This window comes from Myotis myotis, unplaced genomic scaffold, assembly GCF_014108235.1.
Source record: "Myotis myotis isolate mMyoMyo1 unplaced genomic scaffold, mMyoMyo1.p scaffold_m19_p_2, whole genome shotgun sequence".
Lineage (NCBI taxonomy): Eukaryota > Metazoa > Chordata > Mammalia > Chiroptera > Vespertilionidae > Myotis > Myotis myotis.
The window spans coordinates 143,363,087-143,381,041 of record NW_023416324.1 but is presented as its reverse complement, the minus strand read 5'-3'; the positions used below and the strand labels follow the sequence as shown (position 1 = coordinate 143,381,041).

Here is a 17,955-nt window from a genome sequence, read left to right as displayed (position 1 = left end):
GATCATTCATTGAGTTAGTTTGCTCTAAGAAGTAGGCGTATGTAAAACAGTTTCTATACATGAGATGCTCATAACTTTTTATAATTTAGTAAACACACAGGACATATTTACAAAATAAGAGACAAAAAAGATAATTATGAAGATGGTGTTATTAGTTGTTCTGACAGTTTAGCAGGTAGAGGTGCTTCAGAATTTCAGGAGTCAGGGGCTGCTTCCTAAAGGAGGTGGTGGTTAAGCTTGGTTAAGGCCTGAAATCCAGGTGGGAGGAGGCCTTAGAACCTTGCTTGATTCAAGCTTTCTTTGTATCATTGCACAGAAAGGACATATGTGTAGTAAACAAGGAATATAAGTAAGATAAAGATGTTTTCCTTTAGGTACTTCCTGCTCAGACTCAAGTGAGTGTGGTAAATAATAGGAGTTAGATGTTTGAAGCCAGCATAACTTAAAACTTACAAAATTTAAAAAGAATTTGTTGGGAATTCCCAGTAGGTTGATCAATACCTGAACATCAGGAGGCAAGTGTTTTCTTCTGTAATTTTTGAAGGGTCCCTTTGATGAGAGTGCATATCAAAATGTCCTTGAATGTAGGCAGAACCCCAGCTGAGTATTCAGGAGGAAAAGATTGCTTACACATGGATTATTGTTTTCATCCTGTAGTTAAAGGCCTATGTTTATACACTAACTGCGAAATGAGACATATAAAATGTTGGTATATGCTTTTGGTAGTCTTAGTTCTCTGATGCTGGTGAATTAACTGTAATATTGTCCTTGTTTTTTTCTTTAGGAAGTGCTGTGTTTATCTATAGTTACCACCATGATTAGAATATACTTACAAAAGCAAAGTACATTTTATTACATACATAATTTTTGGGCTTTGAGTCTTTTTCCCACTTCTTAAATACAATATATTTTGCATTATTTTTGGCACTAAAGGAGGAAATGCCACTATTGTCATTACTAGGGACATTCTGTAGTCCAGAAATCTAGCTATTTGCAATGCTTTGATATCCAGTTACAAATGAGAAATTAAAAAAGAAATGAGAATAACAGCCAAGAATGTATTAATTACATATTTGTGAATAGAAGAAAGGAGAAAGGTGTTGAGGAGTTTTGAGAGAAAAAGGAGATTTCTGAAAGTTGCAGTTCAAATGTCAACACTGAGAAGATTTCTGGAAGTCACAGTTCAAATGTCAACACTGAGCCTAATGCAAATTGTTTGGTTACCTTCAAAATAATTCTCATCTTAACATTTTAAGAAAATCTATAGGACAAATTGTGGTATTTCTTTTTGAAAACTGAAAAATTTAGTGAGTCATGAAATTACTTGTCAAAAGGTCAGTAAAAACTGGAAAGATTGCTCACACATTTTTCAAGAGAGGAGTTTGTTTTGTTGGCACCTTAAGCCACAGAGCATTATGCATTTGAGACATCTTTATTTCCCTTTATTTATAGCCATAGACATCAAGGAGCTGAAGTTTCTGTTCAACTGCTACATGAGTGAAAGTGCTACTAAATTAAATGGGATTTCTTGAAATACCGATTAAATACTCTCTCTACCTCCCAAATCCTTGCACTTACATATCCTGTCTTCACTTATTTAAGAAGCTGCTTAGTTTTTCTTTAACATTTTTACTTTTGGGATGAGAGCCAAAGTTAAAACTCCTTCTGGAATTCTGATATAGTTCTGTAGTCATCAAAATTAATGATTCTTTTAATAGATCATTGGAGAAACCATCTTTATATTCTCTGTGGGTTTTCAGCTTGTCGTTCCACAATATTTTATTGAACGCGAGTGAACAAATGAATGAATGATATTCAGCTTTTCAAAAGGTTGAATTCGTTTATCTTCCTTATGCTCTGATACTAGTTTGCATTTCACATAACTAAGTTCTTGCATGGAAGCATTCCTGTCATTTATCATTTATTCAGCTTTCCATTGAGGTCACGTGAGAATTCTTTTAATTGCCCTGACTAGCACCTTTGAACTTAAAGCAGCATTTTTGCCCCAGACTGAACCATTGAGGGGTTAGTTCCAAAAACCAGCCAAACAGATTATGATTTTTATAAAGCAGCTTTTAGCTTAAGGAGTATTGTGACTTTTTACCCCCAAAAGAACTATCAGTAAGAACAAATTAAGATTGACTTAAAATTGGGAAAAAACTGTTTTTCAAAGGACATTGTAAAACTTCTACAGGCAATTTTAGGATTCAGGCCTTATAAAAACAGGCAGCAGACATAAAATCTTTAGGTGTCATGCCTAATGCTTACTTTCTCTGCTTCTCAACCTTTTTGAAGTCATGGCAGGGCCCATCTCCCTGCTCAGGACCCAAGCTCAGCTGTGCAGAGACCCACCTGCTTGAGGTCCTGAGGGGATCAGTAGAACATGTTGTGTCAGGGTAAACTGGTTGGGGAGTTCTGTATTTGTTAGACTCTTATGCAAATGGATTGAATGTTTTCATAGTCGAGTTCTGCTTTTGCTTACTTAGTCATTGATCAGGAAATGGTAGAAATATGTAGGAAAAGAGAAGTGACATTATTGAATAAACTAGAGGCCTGGTACATGACATTCATGCACTCAAGGGGGTCCCTCAGCCAGACCTGCACCCTCTTGCAGTACGAGAGCCCTTGGGGGACATCCTTAGTGCTGCTGAGGAGGCGGGAGAGGCTCCTGCCACTGTGCTCGACAGCCATGAGCCCGGATTAGGACTTCTGGCTGAGCAGCGCTTCCCCTGTGGGAGCACACTATCCAGCAGGGGGAAGCTCCTGCATTGTGCGTCTGCCCCCTGGTGGTCAGTGCGTGTCATAGCGGCCGGTTGTTCCACCATTCGGTCGATTTGCATATTACCCTTTTATTATATATGATGATGATGTGTCTAAGTAAACTCTGCAAAATGAGGCCAATAGAAAACTTATTCTTTGTACTGTAGATTAATAATTTGTAATCTAGAAACTTTAGCATTAAGTTTCAAGAAATGTGTTACTAGCTTTTAAAGGAAAGACACATTAATATATTAGACTCTGACATCATTTTTCTAAGCAGGTCAGATAGCAGTTACTGGGCTACTCCTACTAAGTACTTTTGACATTGTGGAGATTCAGACATGCATTTCTAACCAAATTATAATTCATCAAGAACCTTGGATTCTAACTCCTGAATATTCTTATATGTCCTCTCTTTCCCATCTTTGCTTCAAGTTCTGTTCTTCAATTTCAAATTCAGATTCTTTTCTGACTTTGTGGTGGGTCTTCCTGTCTTCTGTAACAACCTATCCAGTTGTTTTTCTTAGTGAGACCAGCGACCTTTCTAAAAAGTAGAACTAATCATTCTATTTTGTTTTCCTGAAGTACTTCTATAAATCCTTATTGATTCTGGGTTAAAGTCTAAAATCCCATTAACTTGAGAAACTTTAGGAACTATCCTTTCCAGCTTCATCTTTTTGTACCCAGCTCATCCTCAAAGAAATAAACTATCCATCACTCTACACTTATTTCCTAATGTGCGTCTTCTCCCCCCCACCCCAACTCTCCTATCCCCCCACCTGATTGTGTTTGTTTCTCTTTTTTGCATTTACTGGGTGGGAAACCAGTTTCCCATGATCTACTCAGTGTTGCCACTTTGAAAGCTTTCCTTGACTATGCTAATCTAAGGTGGACACCCTTGCTCTATGCTTCCAGATACCCGTGTTCACATCTGTCATACTAGACCACAGTGGACTTCTGAGATGTTTGCATTTCCCCGTAGAGTAGGAGGGTTCCTTGAAGGCAGGAACGATGCCTTACTCATTTTTCTTTTCTCAGAGCCTGGCACATATCCTGGTATGTGTAGGCACTAATAAATGTTATCAGACTGTATAAATAATTGAATGGGTAGGTGGATGGGTGATATATATTTCTGATCAATATTTTCAATGACTTTATTCTCTACAAATTGTTGTTTTTATCATCAGTTCCCAGAGTTCTACTCCCTGAATGCCTCTCCCTCTTTTTTACCATCCTAGATTTTGACACCCTTCTTCAAATCTAGCTTAGAAATCCCCCTATTGTGGTTGTTCTCAATAATGTATACCCTATTATGCATTCAACTTTAATTACTCCATGCTTTGTGTTCCTATTATGTTTTAAATACATCTATACTATTGAATGTTTATTATATGGGTCTTTCCACTTGACTATGAAGTACTTATTGATTTTTTTATTCAGAAATTAGTGAAAAAATTTATTAGAGTTATATGTTGAACTCTGTATTTATTGCTTTCATACAAGCTAACCCTATTTTTAATATAATGTTGAATCATTCTTTAAATGGTTATTGAATTAGTCCTTTTGGTGTTGTAGTAGACTTAGCAGTGATAGTTGAGTTCCTGGCATATTTTTCCAGCATTTAAGTTCTCTCTTCCTTTACTTATGTCCTCCTGTTCTTGAGCGAAGTGGATTATTTGGCTCTTTCCTGACACATCAGCAATTGTAGGTTTCTGTGTCCTTACTCTTATTGCTCTTTTTTAGTGAAAATTTTTATAATCTTTGTCAACAGAGTTATTACTAATCTTTCAGTGTTCACCTCACTATGGTTCTCTCCTTATTGTTGTTACTAGATATCTTTTTTAAACTCTTCGAAGCTCTTGCTTAGTCCCTGACATTATTTTTGTTGTTTCATTAAGATTATTTGTATAGTTATCTTCTTGTTAGACTATAAGCTCCATGAAATCAGGCTTATTTATTAATCTTTGAATTTCCTGAAGTAGCTCAACACAGTGTCTCATGTTTAGATTTTCAGAAACTGTTGTTCATTTAATTGAAATGAGTTAAGGACACATACCCTGGTTGTGGACTCAATCCCCAGTATGGGGCGTGCAGGAGACAGCTGATTGATGATTCTCTCTCATCATTGATGTTTCTATGTCTCTCTTCCTCTCCCTTTTGTTCTGAAATCAATAAAAAAATATATTTTAAAAAATAAATAAAATTGTATGTATCCCTGTATAAAAGTAGGGTAGAATGTAAGGAACTGTCCTGTTAACCAGGGGCGGAGATCTATTTAAAGCTCAGTTCATTGCCTCTACCTTTGATTTCCTGGGGAAGTGGTATGGACCTCCTTTGGTTTCCTGTATTTTCACTTTTAACAAGAGACAAAGGACAATGGTTGCTTTACCTTTCCAATGAGTGAGATGCTTGTTTTTCTAGCATATTAATGATCAGTTTTCCCTCTAGTCAAACAAGAGGCAACTTAGTCATATATAATTAAAGGAGGGATTGCACAATAGAAATTAAGGACTTTTACAAGGAAACTGCAGCAAGAGCTCTAGAGAGCAAGGGGGAAAAAAAACTAAAATAGAACTTGAGGAGTGCATTTCAATATTTCTATTTAGTCAAATATTATTACCTGTTTTTTAAAAAAATCAAGGTATCTTTATGTCAATGAGGAAAATAAAATTATAAGTCTGTTTTGTTCAACTCATCCTAACATAGATCCTAAATATAAAAAGAAAATAAAATGCCAAATTATAATTTTCTGTCTTTTAAGAAGTATGTATTTAATTTTAGGAGGACAGTATATTAAAAAATGATAGATACTTAAAATCACTTTGTCCCATTAGGAAAGTTCCTGAGGAATTATTTACTAGACTGGTCAAGAATGCTCAGGCCCGTGGAGGAGCTGGTATTGTGTGTGGGTTGCACAAATGTTAATGAAGAGTCTAGCAGTCTATTCAGTAGAGAATGCGATCTTTGGAACTGAATTGTTCTGGTGTCTGCTGTAGAGAAAGATGCAACGTAACTTCAAGGTTATATAATTGCCATTCATTTTCCCCACTTCCCCTCCTTTTTTCCTTCTCTCTCTAGTTGAGCCCTGTAATAAATGACATTTACCTCACTAAATCACCAAGATTTAGGTTCTGGTTCTCATTTTTAAAATCTCCTTTTATTAGAACGAAGCATATGTTTAGAGAATGGACACAGTTTAGCTAAGCTCACAAGCTGATCTGTAACTCTGTAACCAGAGTAATGTTTTTTGTTTTGTTTTTTTAATTTACCACGATTAATGCCACTCTTAGGTAGATGAGGGTACTTGTGTCACTGTAGATAAATTATATGTGGAGTCATATCATATCCAGAACATTTCTTGGTGAACATGGAAATCACTATAAGAATTGCCTGCCTCTAGGACTAAAGTAATTGTTATTCTCTCTCTTAGACTTTGCTCTGAAAGACTTGTCCATTTCTGCCCTGTTGAACTACATTTTCCATATGCAAAGTTGCATTTTTTTAAACTTTCTTTGGAGGCCTGAGAAAAATGGGGACCATTGATTGGTTTTAAGTGGGTCACTATTGCTGAATATGGATAATGAATTTGAGCAGTGGTTTCTAAACCCATTCCAATTGAATCACTTATTACTAAGAACTGTTTGAGAATATCTGCCTGCCTGTCAGTCTCTTATTAAATTAAAAAAATAACGACTTTCACAGCTGAAAGCTTTTTAAAAAAGAAAGGGTTTATTGAGCCGTATGCTATTCAATATGGGACCAAGTTCTAGGGCAAAGCCTAAACCACAGTAGCATGGCTAGGTAGAAAAGACAAACATGTCCATTGTCTTAGAAATGATTGTTACATTGTACATTTATATTTTGGAGAAGAAAAGTATAAGTTGTGTGGAAAAACTTATATTGGTTATAGATAAGGGGAGTGGGAAAATGTGGAGTAGCGCAGTTTTATAATAGGTGCAAAATCTGTAAGAAATACTAATTTTTGTTGTTGTTGTTAATCCTCACCCAAGGACATTTTTTTTTTTTTGCAGCCATCAAAAGGAATTTTAATATCTTTAGATACTATGGAGTGATTCTCACAGTATTTTTTTTTTCTTTAAAATAAATCTTTATTGTTCAGATTTTTACAGTTGGTCCTCTTTTTCCCCCCCATAGCTCCCCTCCACCCAGTTCCCACCCCACCCTCTGCCCTTACCCCCCCATTATCCTCATCCATAGGTGAATGATTTTTGTCCAGTCTCTTCCCAAACCCCCCACACCCCTTTCCCCCTCCCTGAGAATTGTCAGTCCACTCCCTTTCTATACCCCTGATTCTATTATATTCACTAGTTTACTCTGTTCATCAGATTTTTTATTCACTTGATTTTTAGATTCACTTGTTGATAGATGTGTATTTGTTGTTCATAATTTTTATCTTTACCTTTTTCTTCTTCCTCTTCTTAAAGAATACCTTTCAGCATTTCATATACTACAGGTTTGGTGGTGATGAACTCCTTTAGCTTTTTCTTATCAGTGAAGCTCTTTATCTGACCTTCAATTCTGAATGATATCTTTGCTGGATAATGTAATCTTGGTTGTAGGTTTGTGCTATTCATCACTTTGAATATTTCTTGCCACTCCCTTGTGGCCTGCATAGTTTCTGTTGAGAAATCAGCTGACAATCGTATGGGTACTCCCTTGTAGGTAACTGACTTTTTTTCTCTTGCTGCTTTTAGGATTCTCTCTTTGTCTTTTGCCCTTGGCATTTTAATTATGATGTGTCTTGGTTTGGTCCTCTTTGGATTCCTTTTGTTAGGGGTTCTCTGCGCTTCCTAGACTTGTAAGGCTATTTCTTTCACCAGGTAGGGGAAGTTTTCTGTCATTATTTCTTCAAATAGGTTTTCAGTATCTTGCTCTCTCTCTTCTTCTGGCACCCTTCGGATGTTGGGACGCTTGAAATTGTCCCAGAGGCTACTTACACTATCTTGATATTTTTGGATTCTTTTTTCTTTTTGCTTTTCCAGTTGGGTGTTTTTTACTTCTTTGTATTTCAAATCTTTGACTTGATTCTTGGGATCCTCTTGTCTGCTGTTGGATCTCTGTATATTATTCTTTATTTCAGTCAGTGTATGCTTAATTTCTAGTTGGTCCTTTTTCATATCCTCAAGGGTCTCACTAAATTTATCGGCGGTTTCTAGAAAATTCTTGAAAAACTTTATAACCGTGGTTTCGAACTCTATATCCAGTACTTCGCTTTCCTCCATTTCTGTCATTTGTGATTTGTTTCTTTGTCTCTGCATTTTTTATGCTTCCCTGTGTTGATAGAGTGGCTTTCTGTGCTAGGTGTCCTATAGGGCCCAGTGGCTCAGCCTCCCCAATTACCTGGGGTGGACACTCTTGGTGCACCCCTTTGTGAGCTGTGTACACAGTCTTGTAGTAGTTAAGCCTTGACTGTTGTAGGTATCACTGGGAGGAATTGACCTTCAGGCGATTGTCTGTGAGAATCAGCTGTGTCTACAGTGGGAGAACTCCTGTGCTGAAGACACCCTTATGGGGCAAGACATGATTCAAGTGGGGCTTTGGTGCTCACTGAGTCTGCCCCCTGAGTGTGTCCCTTATGGATCTGAGGGGTTGTAATCTGGATGGTCCCACTCTGACCACTGGGTACACTGGCTCTTGGATCTCTAAGGAGGTGCTAATTTAGCCTCTGCCTGAGGCTACCCAGCAGGAGCTACAGCGAGATATGCAGGTTCCTCTTCCTTATTTGGGTTTTAGAGGTGCCCAGATGAGGCCCAGCTATGAAGCAATGCAAGCTGCTGTGAGGCCTTGGGCCTTCTTTTGGATGTTCTGGGTCTTTCTGACCCAGCTGCAGTTTGTTACGTAGTTTTAGATCTCAAAGAGCCAGGCCCACTCATATGCAAAAGCCTCTGCGCATAGCTTGGGTGGGGCGGGGTCTCAGGGAATCAACAGGGCGGAGCAAACAGTTATGGCTGATCCTCAGTTCTGCCCTAAGAGGTCCCGGATCTCAGTGCCCTGTAATCGCTGCAAGCACCTCTGAGAGAAAGCCACCCTCAAGTTCCGCCGGCTGCCAGACAGTCCTGTTTCTCCCTGTATGAGTCTGGGTCCCCAGAGACTCGCCCAGAACTGGAGTCAGGGCCATCGGGAGCTTGTGCCTCCCTTCCGATTGCAAAAGACACCGGCGTCCTCCGTTGCCAGCCCCTTTCCACATGCGCTCGAGCTTCCGTACCCCTGCACTTTACTTCCGCAGCTCCTTTGAGTCTCAGTGTGCTTTTCTCTTTCCTTCTAGTTGTAGAATTTCCACTCAGACAGCCTTTCTGTGGTTCTGGATGATGTCTGTTTTGTCTTTTAGTTGTATTTTTGAAGTGGTTGTGCGAGGCAGAAATTTCAGGTGTTTACCTATGCCGCCATCTTGGTTTCTCTCCCAAGGACATTTTTTTCCCATTGATTTTTAGAGAGAGTGGAAGGGAAGGAGGGAGGAACAGGAGAGAGACATATTGATTGGTTGCCTCCTGTACTCGCCACTGGGGCCAGGATGAACTTGCAACCCCAGTATATCCCCTTGACTGGGAATCACACCCATGACCCTTTGGTTGGTGGTCTGACAATCTAATCTTGGACCACACTGGCCAAGGCAGAAATACTACTTCTGATTGGTCATAGCCTACAGTTCTGAAAGTTTATGCATGTGCAGGATGCTGTGGCACCTGGTGGTCATTACAGAAGTTGATTCAAAGTTCTAGCACATATTCAGGAATGTGAGCAGTCTTTATTTAGTTGGCCTACGGCTATCACATGAGGTTATTAAGAAAATTAGGAATAATGTTAAGCTATTTTCCTTGTTTTTGTAATCTTGTAAAAAATGTTTGATTCTAAATTTAAGTTTAGAAATGGAAAAATGAGAATACTTGTCCATTATACAGAGATATAATGCTTGACTTGTAATATAGACAAAATGTTATGAACTTTTTTGACAGAGAAAAATATCTATCAGAAATATCCAGCATCTGTGTCTTTCTCTATGAGAGTTGGGCATTTTCACTTATGAGGAAGAATAGTTAGATCTAATTACGCCTCTCCTTGGTAACCATGGTTATCATCCTGTCCATGATTAGTTAATTGTAAGGGGACTGTTTGACTAGAGAGGTTTTGATATCATCTTTCTGTGGGTTACTAGAAACAGTTGTTTTTCTCTTAGTGATGGAAAAGCAAGAGCAGTTAATAGCCTGTTAAAAAATCTATTTGCATGTCCTTTAACAAATAGTCATAACAACAACAACAAAAAAAGATTGGATTTAAGGAATAACTATATGTAAAATACCAACACATGTAGGAGTCACAGAACTAATATTTTGCTTCCATAATGAAAATAAAAATATCAAACATCTTTTGAATGTTCCATTATCCTTAGAACAAAGCTAGTCCTCAATTTAAAGGTACTGACACTGAATATACCTTTGTTGATCAAGGTGAATTCAGATGACATTGAAAATAAATGGGTTAATAGAGAGAGAACAGGTTTTCATTTTGTTTAAAGTCAAGATGACATTTTATGTCCTTGAGCTGGAAGGGATTTTAGACAGCTACCACCATCACCACCACCTCAGCAACAACACATATATCATGATTTCCTTATTTATAGTATGGCAGGTACTTTGTCCTTTCCCACATTCCTTTCTCTCTTTTTAATCTTAGATTTTTTTTTAATGTCAATTTTTAAAAAGTTTAAAGTTTAATATACATACAGAAAAGTACACAAATCAGAAATGTAGGGTGAGGAATTTTTATGAAGTGAGCACACCAGTGTAAATGCCACCTATAAAAGGTAATAACATATTATTATCTGCATTGTAGAATCCACCTTCTCCCAACCCTTCATTTCTTCCCATGCATTCACTGCTTGTCCATGGTATCCTAACTTCTGTCATCATGAAATCATATAGTTGAAATCATGTAATTATACTCTTTCAAAAAAATATGGCTTCTTTCACTCTTTATTATGTTATGGAATTCATCCACGTTCATGCATGTAGCTACAAGGTCATTTATCCCCCATACCCTATACCCTTTTCTGCTGCCCCCCTCTCTCCCACCCCCGCTCTGGTAATCTCCATACTGTTGTCTGTGTCTATGAGGGTTTTGTTGTTGTTTGTGGGTTTTTTATTTTGTTTTGCTTTATCCCTTCACCTTTTGCACCAGCATGCAACCCCCCTCCCTTCTGACAGCTGTCAGTCTCTTCTCTATACACACTGTCTTAATTAACTTCAAGAGTATAAACTTATCAGTGTTGTTTTTATTTATGATTGGCTTGATTATTCTTGGCTTTTGACATTTTCCTATTAAGTTTCGAATTGGCTTTTCAGTTACCTGCGGTAAAATTATCTTTTAGAATTTTTGATTGGGCTTATATTAAATCTAGGAATTATTTTGGTGAGAATTCACATCTGTTCGGTGTTGAATCTGCTAATTTATTCTATGAGTTAAAAATAAAACTTGTGGCCTTTTTTGAACTTGTGATTTCGTGAAAATATTTTGCCTTTCTTTGGGTATCAATTTCCTAACATTTTTGTCTTTATTTCCTTATACTTTTATCTTAAAACTGTAGAATGTTCCAATAAGTGTTATATTACTTTGTGTCTTATATCTGTCTGTAAGTGTGTATGTATGTTTATATTGTGTCTTCCGTTATCTTTTATTAGCTTTATTCCTATTTATTTGAAATTTTCAAATGCTATTGTAAAAGTCAAGTATTTTTAAGTCTTATTTTCTAGTATGTATTGTTTATATATATAAATGCAACTAATATTTACGTATTGTTCTTATATTCAGCAAGTATGTTGAAGTCTCTTATTGCTTCTCATAGTTTAATCTGAAAATTCTTCTGTAGTTCCTACATAAAACACCATGTTATAAGAAAATACTATTCTTATTTTTTTAATTTATTCTCCTAATGATTCCATAATATATTTTAAAATGGTTTTAGTATATCTTTTTTTCTTTAAGCTATCAGAGCATATTAGAAATTAGAAAAAATAAGGTAATCACTTAAAATTCTACCACTGTTCATTTATCATCACTTAAAATCTGTGTTGATCTCTGCAGACATTCTAGATAGTTTGTACCATTGGATCATAAAGGACATATAATTTTTTCAAATGCTATTTTCATTTAATATTAGGCCACCAGCACTTTTCCATGTCAATAAATATTTTTCTGCATACTTATTAATTGCTATAAAATATTCTAATCTATGGATATATTATGTCCTATGAATTTTCTATTATGAAAAATACTGTGAAGACACTTATGAATGAATCTTTGTACTGCTGTGTGTGTGTGTGTGTGTGTGTTTGACATAATTTTCTTAGGTGAAATCCCTAGAAGTAGGCTCTTGAATTCAAATGTATAGCCTTTTGAAACTTGCTGTCAAATTCCCTTCTAGAAATGCTGTGTAAATTATGATTCATTCACACCAGAAGTACACTAAAGTTCCTGTTTCCAAACACCCTGGCCTTTGTTGAGATTCACACCTTAAGTATGTGATTTTCCCCCATGTGAGATAAAAATAAAACCTATGGCTCTTTTTGAACTTGTGGTTTCATGAAATTGTTTTGTCTTTCTTTGGGTATCGATCTTCTAACATTTTTGTCTTCCGTATACTTTTGTATTAAAACTGCAGTATCTTCAAAGTAGAAGATCTAATACCCCTCTCCACTTTTAAGGAGGAGGAGATAAGCCTCGAAGGTCAAGTGACTTGTCATTGGCTGGTCTGCTGACCTCATTGCAGTTTTGTTTCTGTGTATCAATTTGGTCCTATTTTCTCTGAAAGGACACTCAGTTTTCAAGATTTTAAAATAGAATTATTTTGTTTTTATAATAGACCAGCATCCATTATCTAATAACAGAATTATAATATAGCCTTATATTTATCAAGTTTCTGTCTCTCCTGACATTATATGAACCTACTATCATTTTTTAAAAAGTCATCAAAGATTTCTATGTAGTAGGCGAATGGTAGTACAGTCAAATGTCTAGACTCCTTCTCTGTGAAACACCCTCATAAAACATTCCCTTGACTTCCCAGGACACAGTTTAATGTGAAAACACAACTTTTAGTTGCATACTTCATTTGTCTTGGGAAAAGATAAATAAAATGCAATTTCTGTTCTCATGTATCTCCATCCATGGCACATGCATCCTTTTCTGTGATAACCTTAGCACATGCCACACTATAATTTATTTAGAAGTCTTTTCACCTATTAGTTTGTGAATTTATTTATATTTCCTTTCAAAATCTAGCACAATTCCTGACATATGTAAGGTCTTTTTTGGGCAAATCACTTAACCTCTTTAAGCCTCAGTTTTTCTATCTGTATCATGAAGTTAAGTATGTGTCTCATAGTGTTACTGTTTCAAACTCAAGTTGTATATATAAAGAACTTAACTTGGTGATTGGCAGATTATAAGTAAGCCATCAGTAAATGGCAGCTCTTATTCCTATTGGAAGTCTAAAGATCTGGAAATCATACTATTATTACAAGTATCTAGCTCCTATTGGTTTTGTATTCCATTCTTTGTGGATTGACAGTTACTTGTGCTTTGCAGTGGATTTGAAAGTTAATTCAACTTGTGGTTGATAATTATAAGTGGTAAAAGGACAGATTAAAATATTCTGGATTGATGAGATATTAAAGCTTAGATGGCATTTGCATGTCCTCTCTTTCTTTTCCTTTTCTTCTTCTTTCCTTTTCCTCAGTCTCAGTTAGCACACTGATATTGTTGTGTATTTGTAAGACAGTTCACCATTAATGTTTTTTTCTCACTTTCTTCATCTCTCAGGAGAGAGGTAGTAGAAACCACCACTCTGTCTTGTTGCTACAGTTTAATTTAAAGATGGGAAAAGTCACCTTCCCTCCTGTCCCCCAAGATACATCAGGAATTAATGTGGTAGCAACTTGAAATCCTCTTTGGAAAGTTTAGATCCTTAGTATAACAGATTTAAATAAAATTTAAAAGTTGTCATTGTACTCTGTTTCTGTTTTTCACTCATGATCCCCCCCCCCCCCAACCATTCCCCCCATCTTATCCCTATGGTGGGTATTTGGCTCAGCTAATCAAAGGAAGAGTATTTGTTATACAAACTTCTGTGTATAGTAGTTAACCAAATATTGCCCTTCTTAATTCCTGTTACTTCTTAATTAAAATTCTAGCAAATGCTTGTTTGAACATTAGGTTTATCACAAGTGAATTATGAGAAAGTCTGATTTACCCAAGTATTGTGGAAATATAGCTTGCCCCTTTATAAATTTCTAGAGGCCTGGTGCAATTTGTGCACTGGGTGGGTGTCCCTCAGCCCAGCCTTCACCCTCTCTAATTTGGGACCCCTTGGATATCCCTCTCACAATCCAGGACTGCTGGCTTTCAACCGCTCAGCTGCCTGCCTGACTGCCTGATCACCCACTAATCACTCCCCTGCCAGCCTGATCAACGCCTAACTGCTCCCCAGCCGGCACAATCTCCCCCAGCTGCCTTCCCCTGCTGGCCCGGTCACCCCTAACTGTCCTCCCATGCTGACCTGGTATCCCCTAACTGCCCTCCTTGCAGGTCTGGTCCCCCCCTAACTGCCCTCCCTCCCCTGCAGGCCCAGTTGCCCCCGGCTGCCCTCCCCTGCTGGCCTGGTCACCCCCAACTGCCCTCTTCTGCTGGCCTGGTTTCCCCCAACTGCCCTCCCTTACCAGCTTGGTCACCCTCAACTGCCCTCCCCTATAGGCCTGGTCCCCTCAAACTGCCCTCCCCCACAACTGCCCTCCCCTGCTGGCCCGGTCACCCCTAACCTCCCTGTTGTCCTGGTCACCCCTAACTGCCCTCCCCTTCAGGCATGGTTCCCCCCAACTGCTGTCCCCTGCCTGCCCGGTCGCCCCCAACTGCCCTCCCCTGCCAGCCTGGTCGCCCGCAACTGCCCTCCCCTGCCGGCCTGGTTGCCCGCAACTGCCCTCCCCTGCCAGCCTGGTTGCCCCCAACCCTCCCCTGCTGGCCCGGTCACTCCGAACTGCCCTCCCCAGCCGGCCCAATCGCCCCCAACTGCCCTCCCCTTTCCTCTGGGCCTGGTTGCCCCAGCTGCCCTCTCCTGCTGGCCTCTCCTGCTGGCCCAGTCATCCCCAATTGCCCTCCCTTGCTGGCCTGGTCACCCCTAACTGCCCTCCCCTGCAGTCCTGGTCCCCCCAAATTGCCCTCCTCTGCTGGCCTCTCTTGCTGGGCTGATCACCCACAATTGCCCTCTCTTGCCGACCATCTTGTGCCTATGTGGGGGCAGCCATCTCGTGTGAGGGTGTGACGGTCAATTTGCATATCACCTCTTTATTATATAGGATTATTCCAAAGTGCTATGTTAAACTACAATTTTAGAAATTTGTACATTTTAAAAAAAATAATTTGCTTTGGGAAATCATTGGTTATTCAAAAGAATTATGATCTGCAGATACCTTAAATATTGGGGTGAGGATTTTTTTTATAATAATATTATTAACAGTGTCTATTTAGTCAATTTATTTTTATACTTTATTTATAAGACACATTTTTTAAAGATCTCTATACAAAAGATAAAACATATTCCATTCTTAAATCAGTAGTTCTTTAATTTTTTTTACATTGAATATCATGGCTCATGTCCCTTTTGTGTGTTGAATATTTAGAACTTTAATATGGAAAAGGAAAATGTGCTTCTTAGTTGTCACTACTTCTACTATAACTGTAATGAAGCTGGACAAGTGCATATTTGCACTTCACTATAAATCAATAGCCTTCTAATATTATCAAAAGTTTTCCTTGTTCTTTTAAAACAGCACCATTTTGGTAACCTTAATCAGAGCCTGATGCATGTTTCTTCTAAATGGTGTCTGATGTGGTGTTTCTCTTCGGTACTCTGTGGTTTCCTGTTTTTTTTCATACATAGAGAAAAAGCTTTTGATGTATTCAGGCTTATATTTTTTTCTTTTAATGTTATAGCAAACCTAAACTTTCTTGTGACTGCAGCATGGTATTGTAAGCCTCGCTCCATTCATTTATTCGTCTTGCCACAGACTGCTCCTTCTATGGAATTCCTCCAGCATTTCCTTAAGCATTCTGCCTCTGCGTATATTCCTTTGCATTACAATCTTACTTATACCCTGCAAATGTGCTCTTCAAGGAGGGAGATGATATTTTGTATTTGTATACTTAGATTTCTGCACAGAAATATGCCTTGCCTTAGCAATTAATAGATACACTAGACCAGTGACTTTGAGCGTGTTGTCCTCAGAACAGCAGCACCAGCATCTTTTGGGAACTTGTTAGAACTGGAAGTTCTCAGACCCCACCCCAGTCATCTTGAATCAGAATATCTTGAGTTGAGGGTCAGCAATTTCTGTATTACCAATCTCTTTAATAATTCTGATGCATGCTCAAGTTTGACCACCACACAGTAGATACTTATTGAATGAATATGAAAGTTGTACATTTGTGGTGATGCTTTCTAGGAGGATTGGTACAGGATGTAGCCAATTTAGTCTGTTCTGCTTGAATCTTATTTCTCAAGAGATACTGGTAAAGAAAAGCCTAAGATTTAAATATATGCAATCTTATAAGAGGGTATGTATAACCTTTATGCTGTCTTATTGTGAAAATTGCAGCTTTCAAATGTTAAAAATATGATTTCTTTCTTCCACCTATTCAGGAGTAGGTATTTAACATCCCCAAAGGAGAAACTTAACTAAGGAATGGTTAATGAGCATTACTTATTTTCATGGTTGGAAGGATGTGGGTGAGTGTTGGAGACTGGTCAGATAGAGATAGGTTGGGAGACTTTTCCGTGGCTACCATTCTATGCTGTTCTAAATTTTTCAACCATGTCAGTGCATTACCTAAAACAATATTTGATACATATATTAAATATAAATAAATTAGTAAGTGTTTAATAAATAAAATTTTATGTGATAGACATGTGTGGTTGGTTAAAAAATATTAAGATTTCATTTTGTGTTACTATGAAAGGTTAGCTAACATGCTTTTTTTCCTCTACAGAAAACTTTGGGTGATGGCTGAAATGTCTTAATGACGTTTCACCTTGTCTTTCTCAAGATGGTAGATAAATGGTGCAGTGAACAAAGGATTCTATTATATGAACCCATTGTCTTGTAATTATTTTAAGAAAATAAATAGAGGGGGGGAATTTAACTCGATTCTAAGTTACAATAATCTTATATACACAAAGAGTTCAGACATACAGGACTTTGACCTAATGCCTTCTTTCACATGTATTTATAGAAATATCTTGATAGCCAAGGACTGTTTGAGAGAAAAATTGATTTAGATTTTAGTCCTATTCTTAGCAAATGAAACATAATCCAGCTAGCAAAACCCATTGCATGTGTTCTGAGTTATGGGTAATATTCTTAACTATTTGTCTTTTAGTACAAATGCAGTTATATTAATGTTATGATGGAATTGTGTGTTCAATGGAAGGTATGTCTTAAATGACACTTGATTCAATTACTCATTTTTTTTCTTGCGCAGAACTATCGTGCCATGGAAAGTATTCAGACAGTGCCTTCATGAGGTCCATCAAATTAGCTCTGGCCTGGAAGCAATGGCTCTAAAATCAACAATTGATTTAACGTGTAATGATTATATTTCAGTTTTTGAATTTGATATTTTTACCAGGCTATTTCAGGTAAGTTTCCATTTGCTTAATCCTTCCCTCTTTTGTATGTGTGTACAGTGCTTATGTGATTTTGTGTGCACACATGTGTCTGTGTCTCTCTTTCACAAATACATGCACACATACACAAGCATACTGGAAATAGTCTATAATTTTAAAGTCAGTCATTGATGTTACATTTTGGTCTTTGCTGTAAGTGTAGAGTTTGTTTGGACTACCAGGTGTTGAGAGCCTAACAGTTGCTTGTTAGCTTTGAGAAGATTCATGCAAAAGAGCTTTGTTTTGAATTCCTTATTTGGTTTCTCACTTTATTGGTTAGTCTTTTTGGTCCAATAACTGATATAATGCAACTTTTATGGGTGGGCATCTGCTGGGGCCGTGGTCGGCAAACTGAGGCTCACGAGCCACATGCGGCTCTTTGGCCCCTTGAGTGTGGCTCTTCCTAAGCCTTAGGAGTACCCTAATTAAGTTAATAACAGTGTACCTACCTATATAGTTTAAGT

At 37.7% G+C, this 17,955-nt stretch overlaps 1 protein-coding gene across 8 annotated transcripts in view; it reads left to right on the top strand.

The window, feature by feature from the left end:
- The window catches only part of CBLB (Cbl proto-oncogene B), a 251,550-nt gene that overhangs the window by 115,796 nt on the left and 117,799 nt on the right, over window positions 1–17,955 (top strand). For all 8 annotated transcript variants that reach the window (XM_036350236.1, XM_036350235.1, XM_036350231.1 and 5 more), the window contains one exon: window positions 17,308–17,464. In XM_036350236.1, the coding sequence (XP_036206129.1) occupies window positions 17,308–17,464 (157 nt within the window). The remainder of the gene's footprint in view (window positions 1–17,307; window positions 17,465–17,955) is intronic.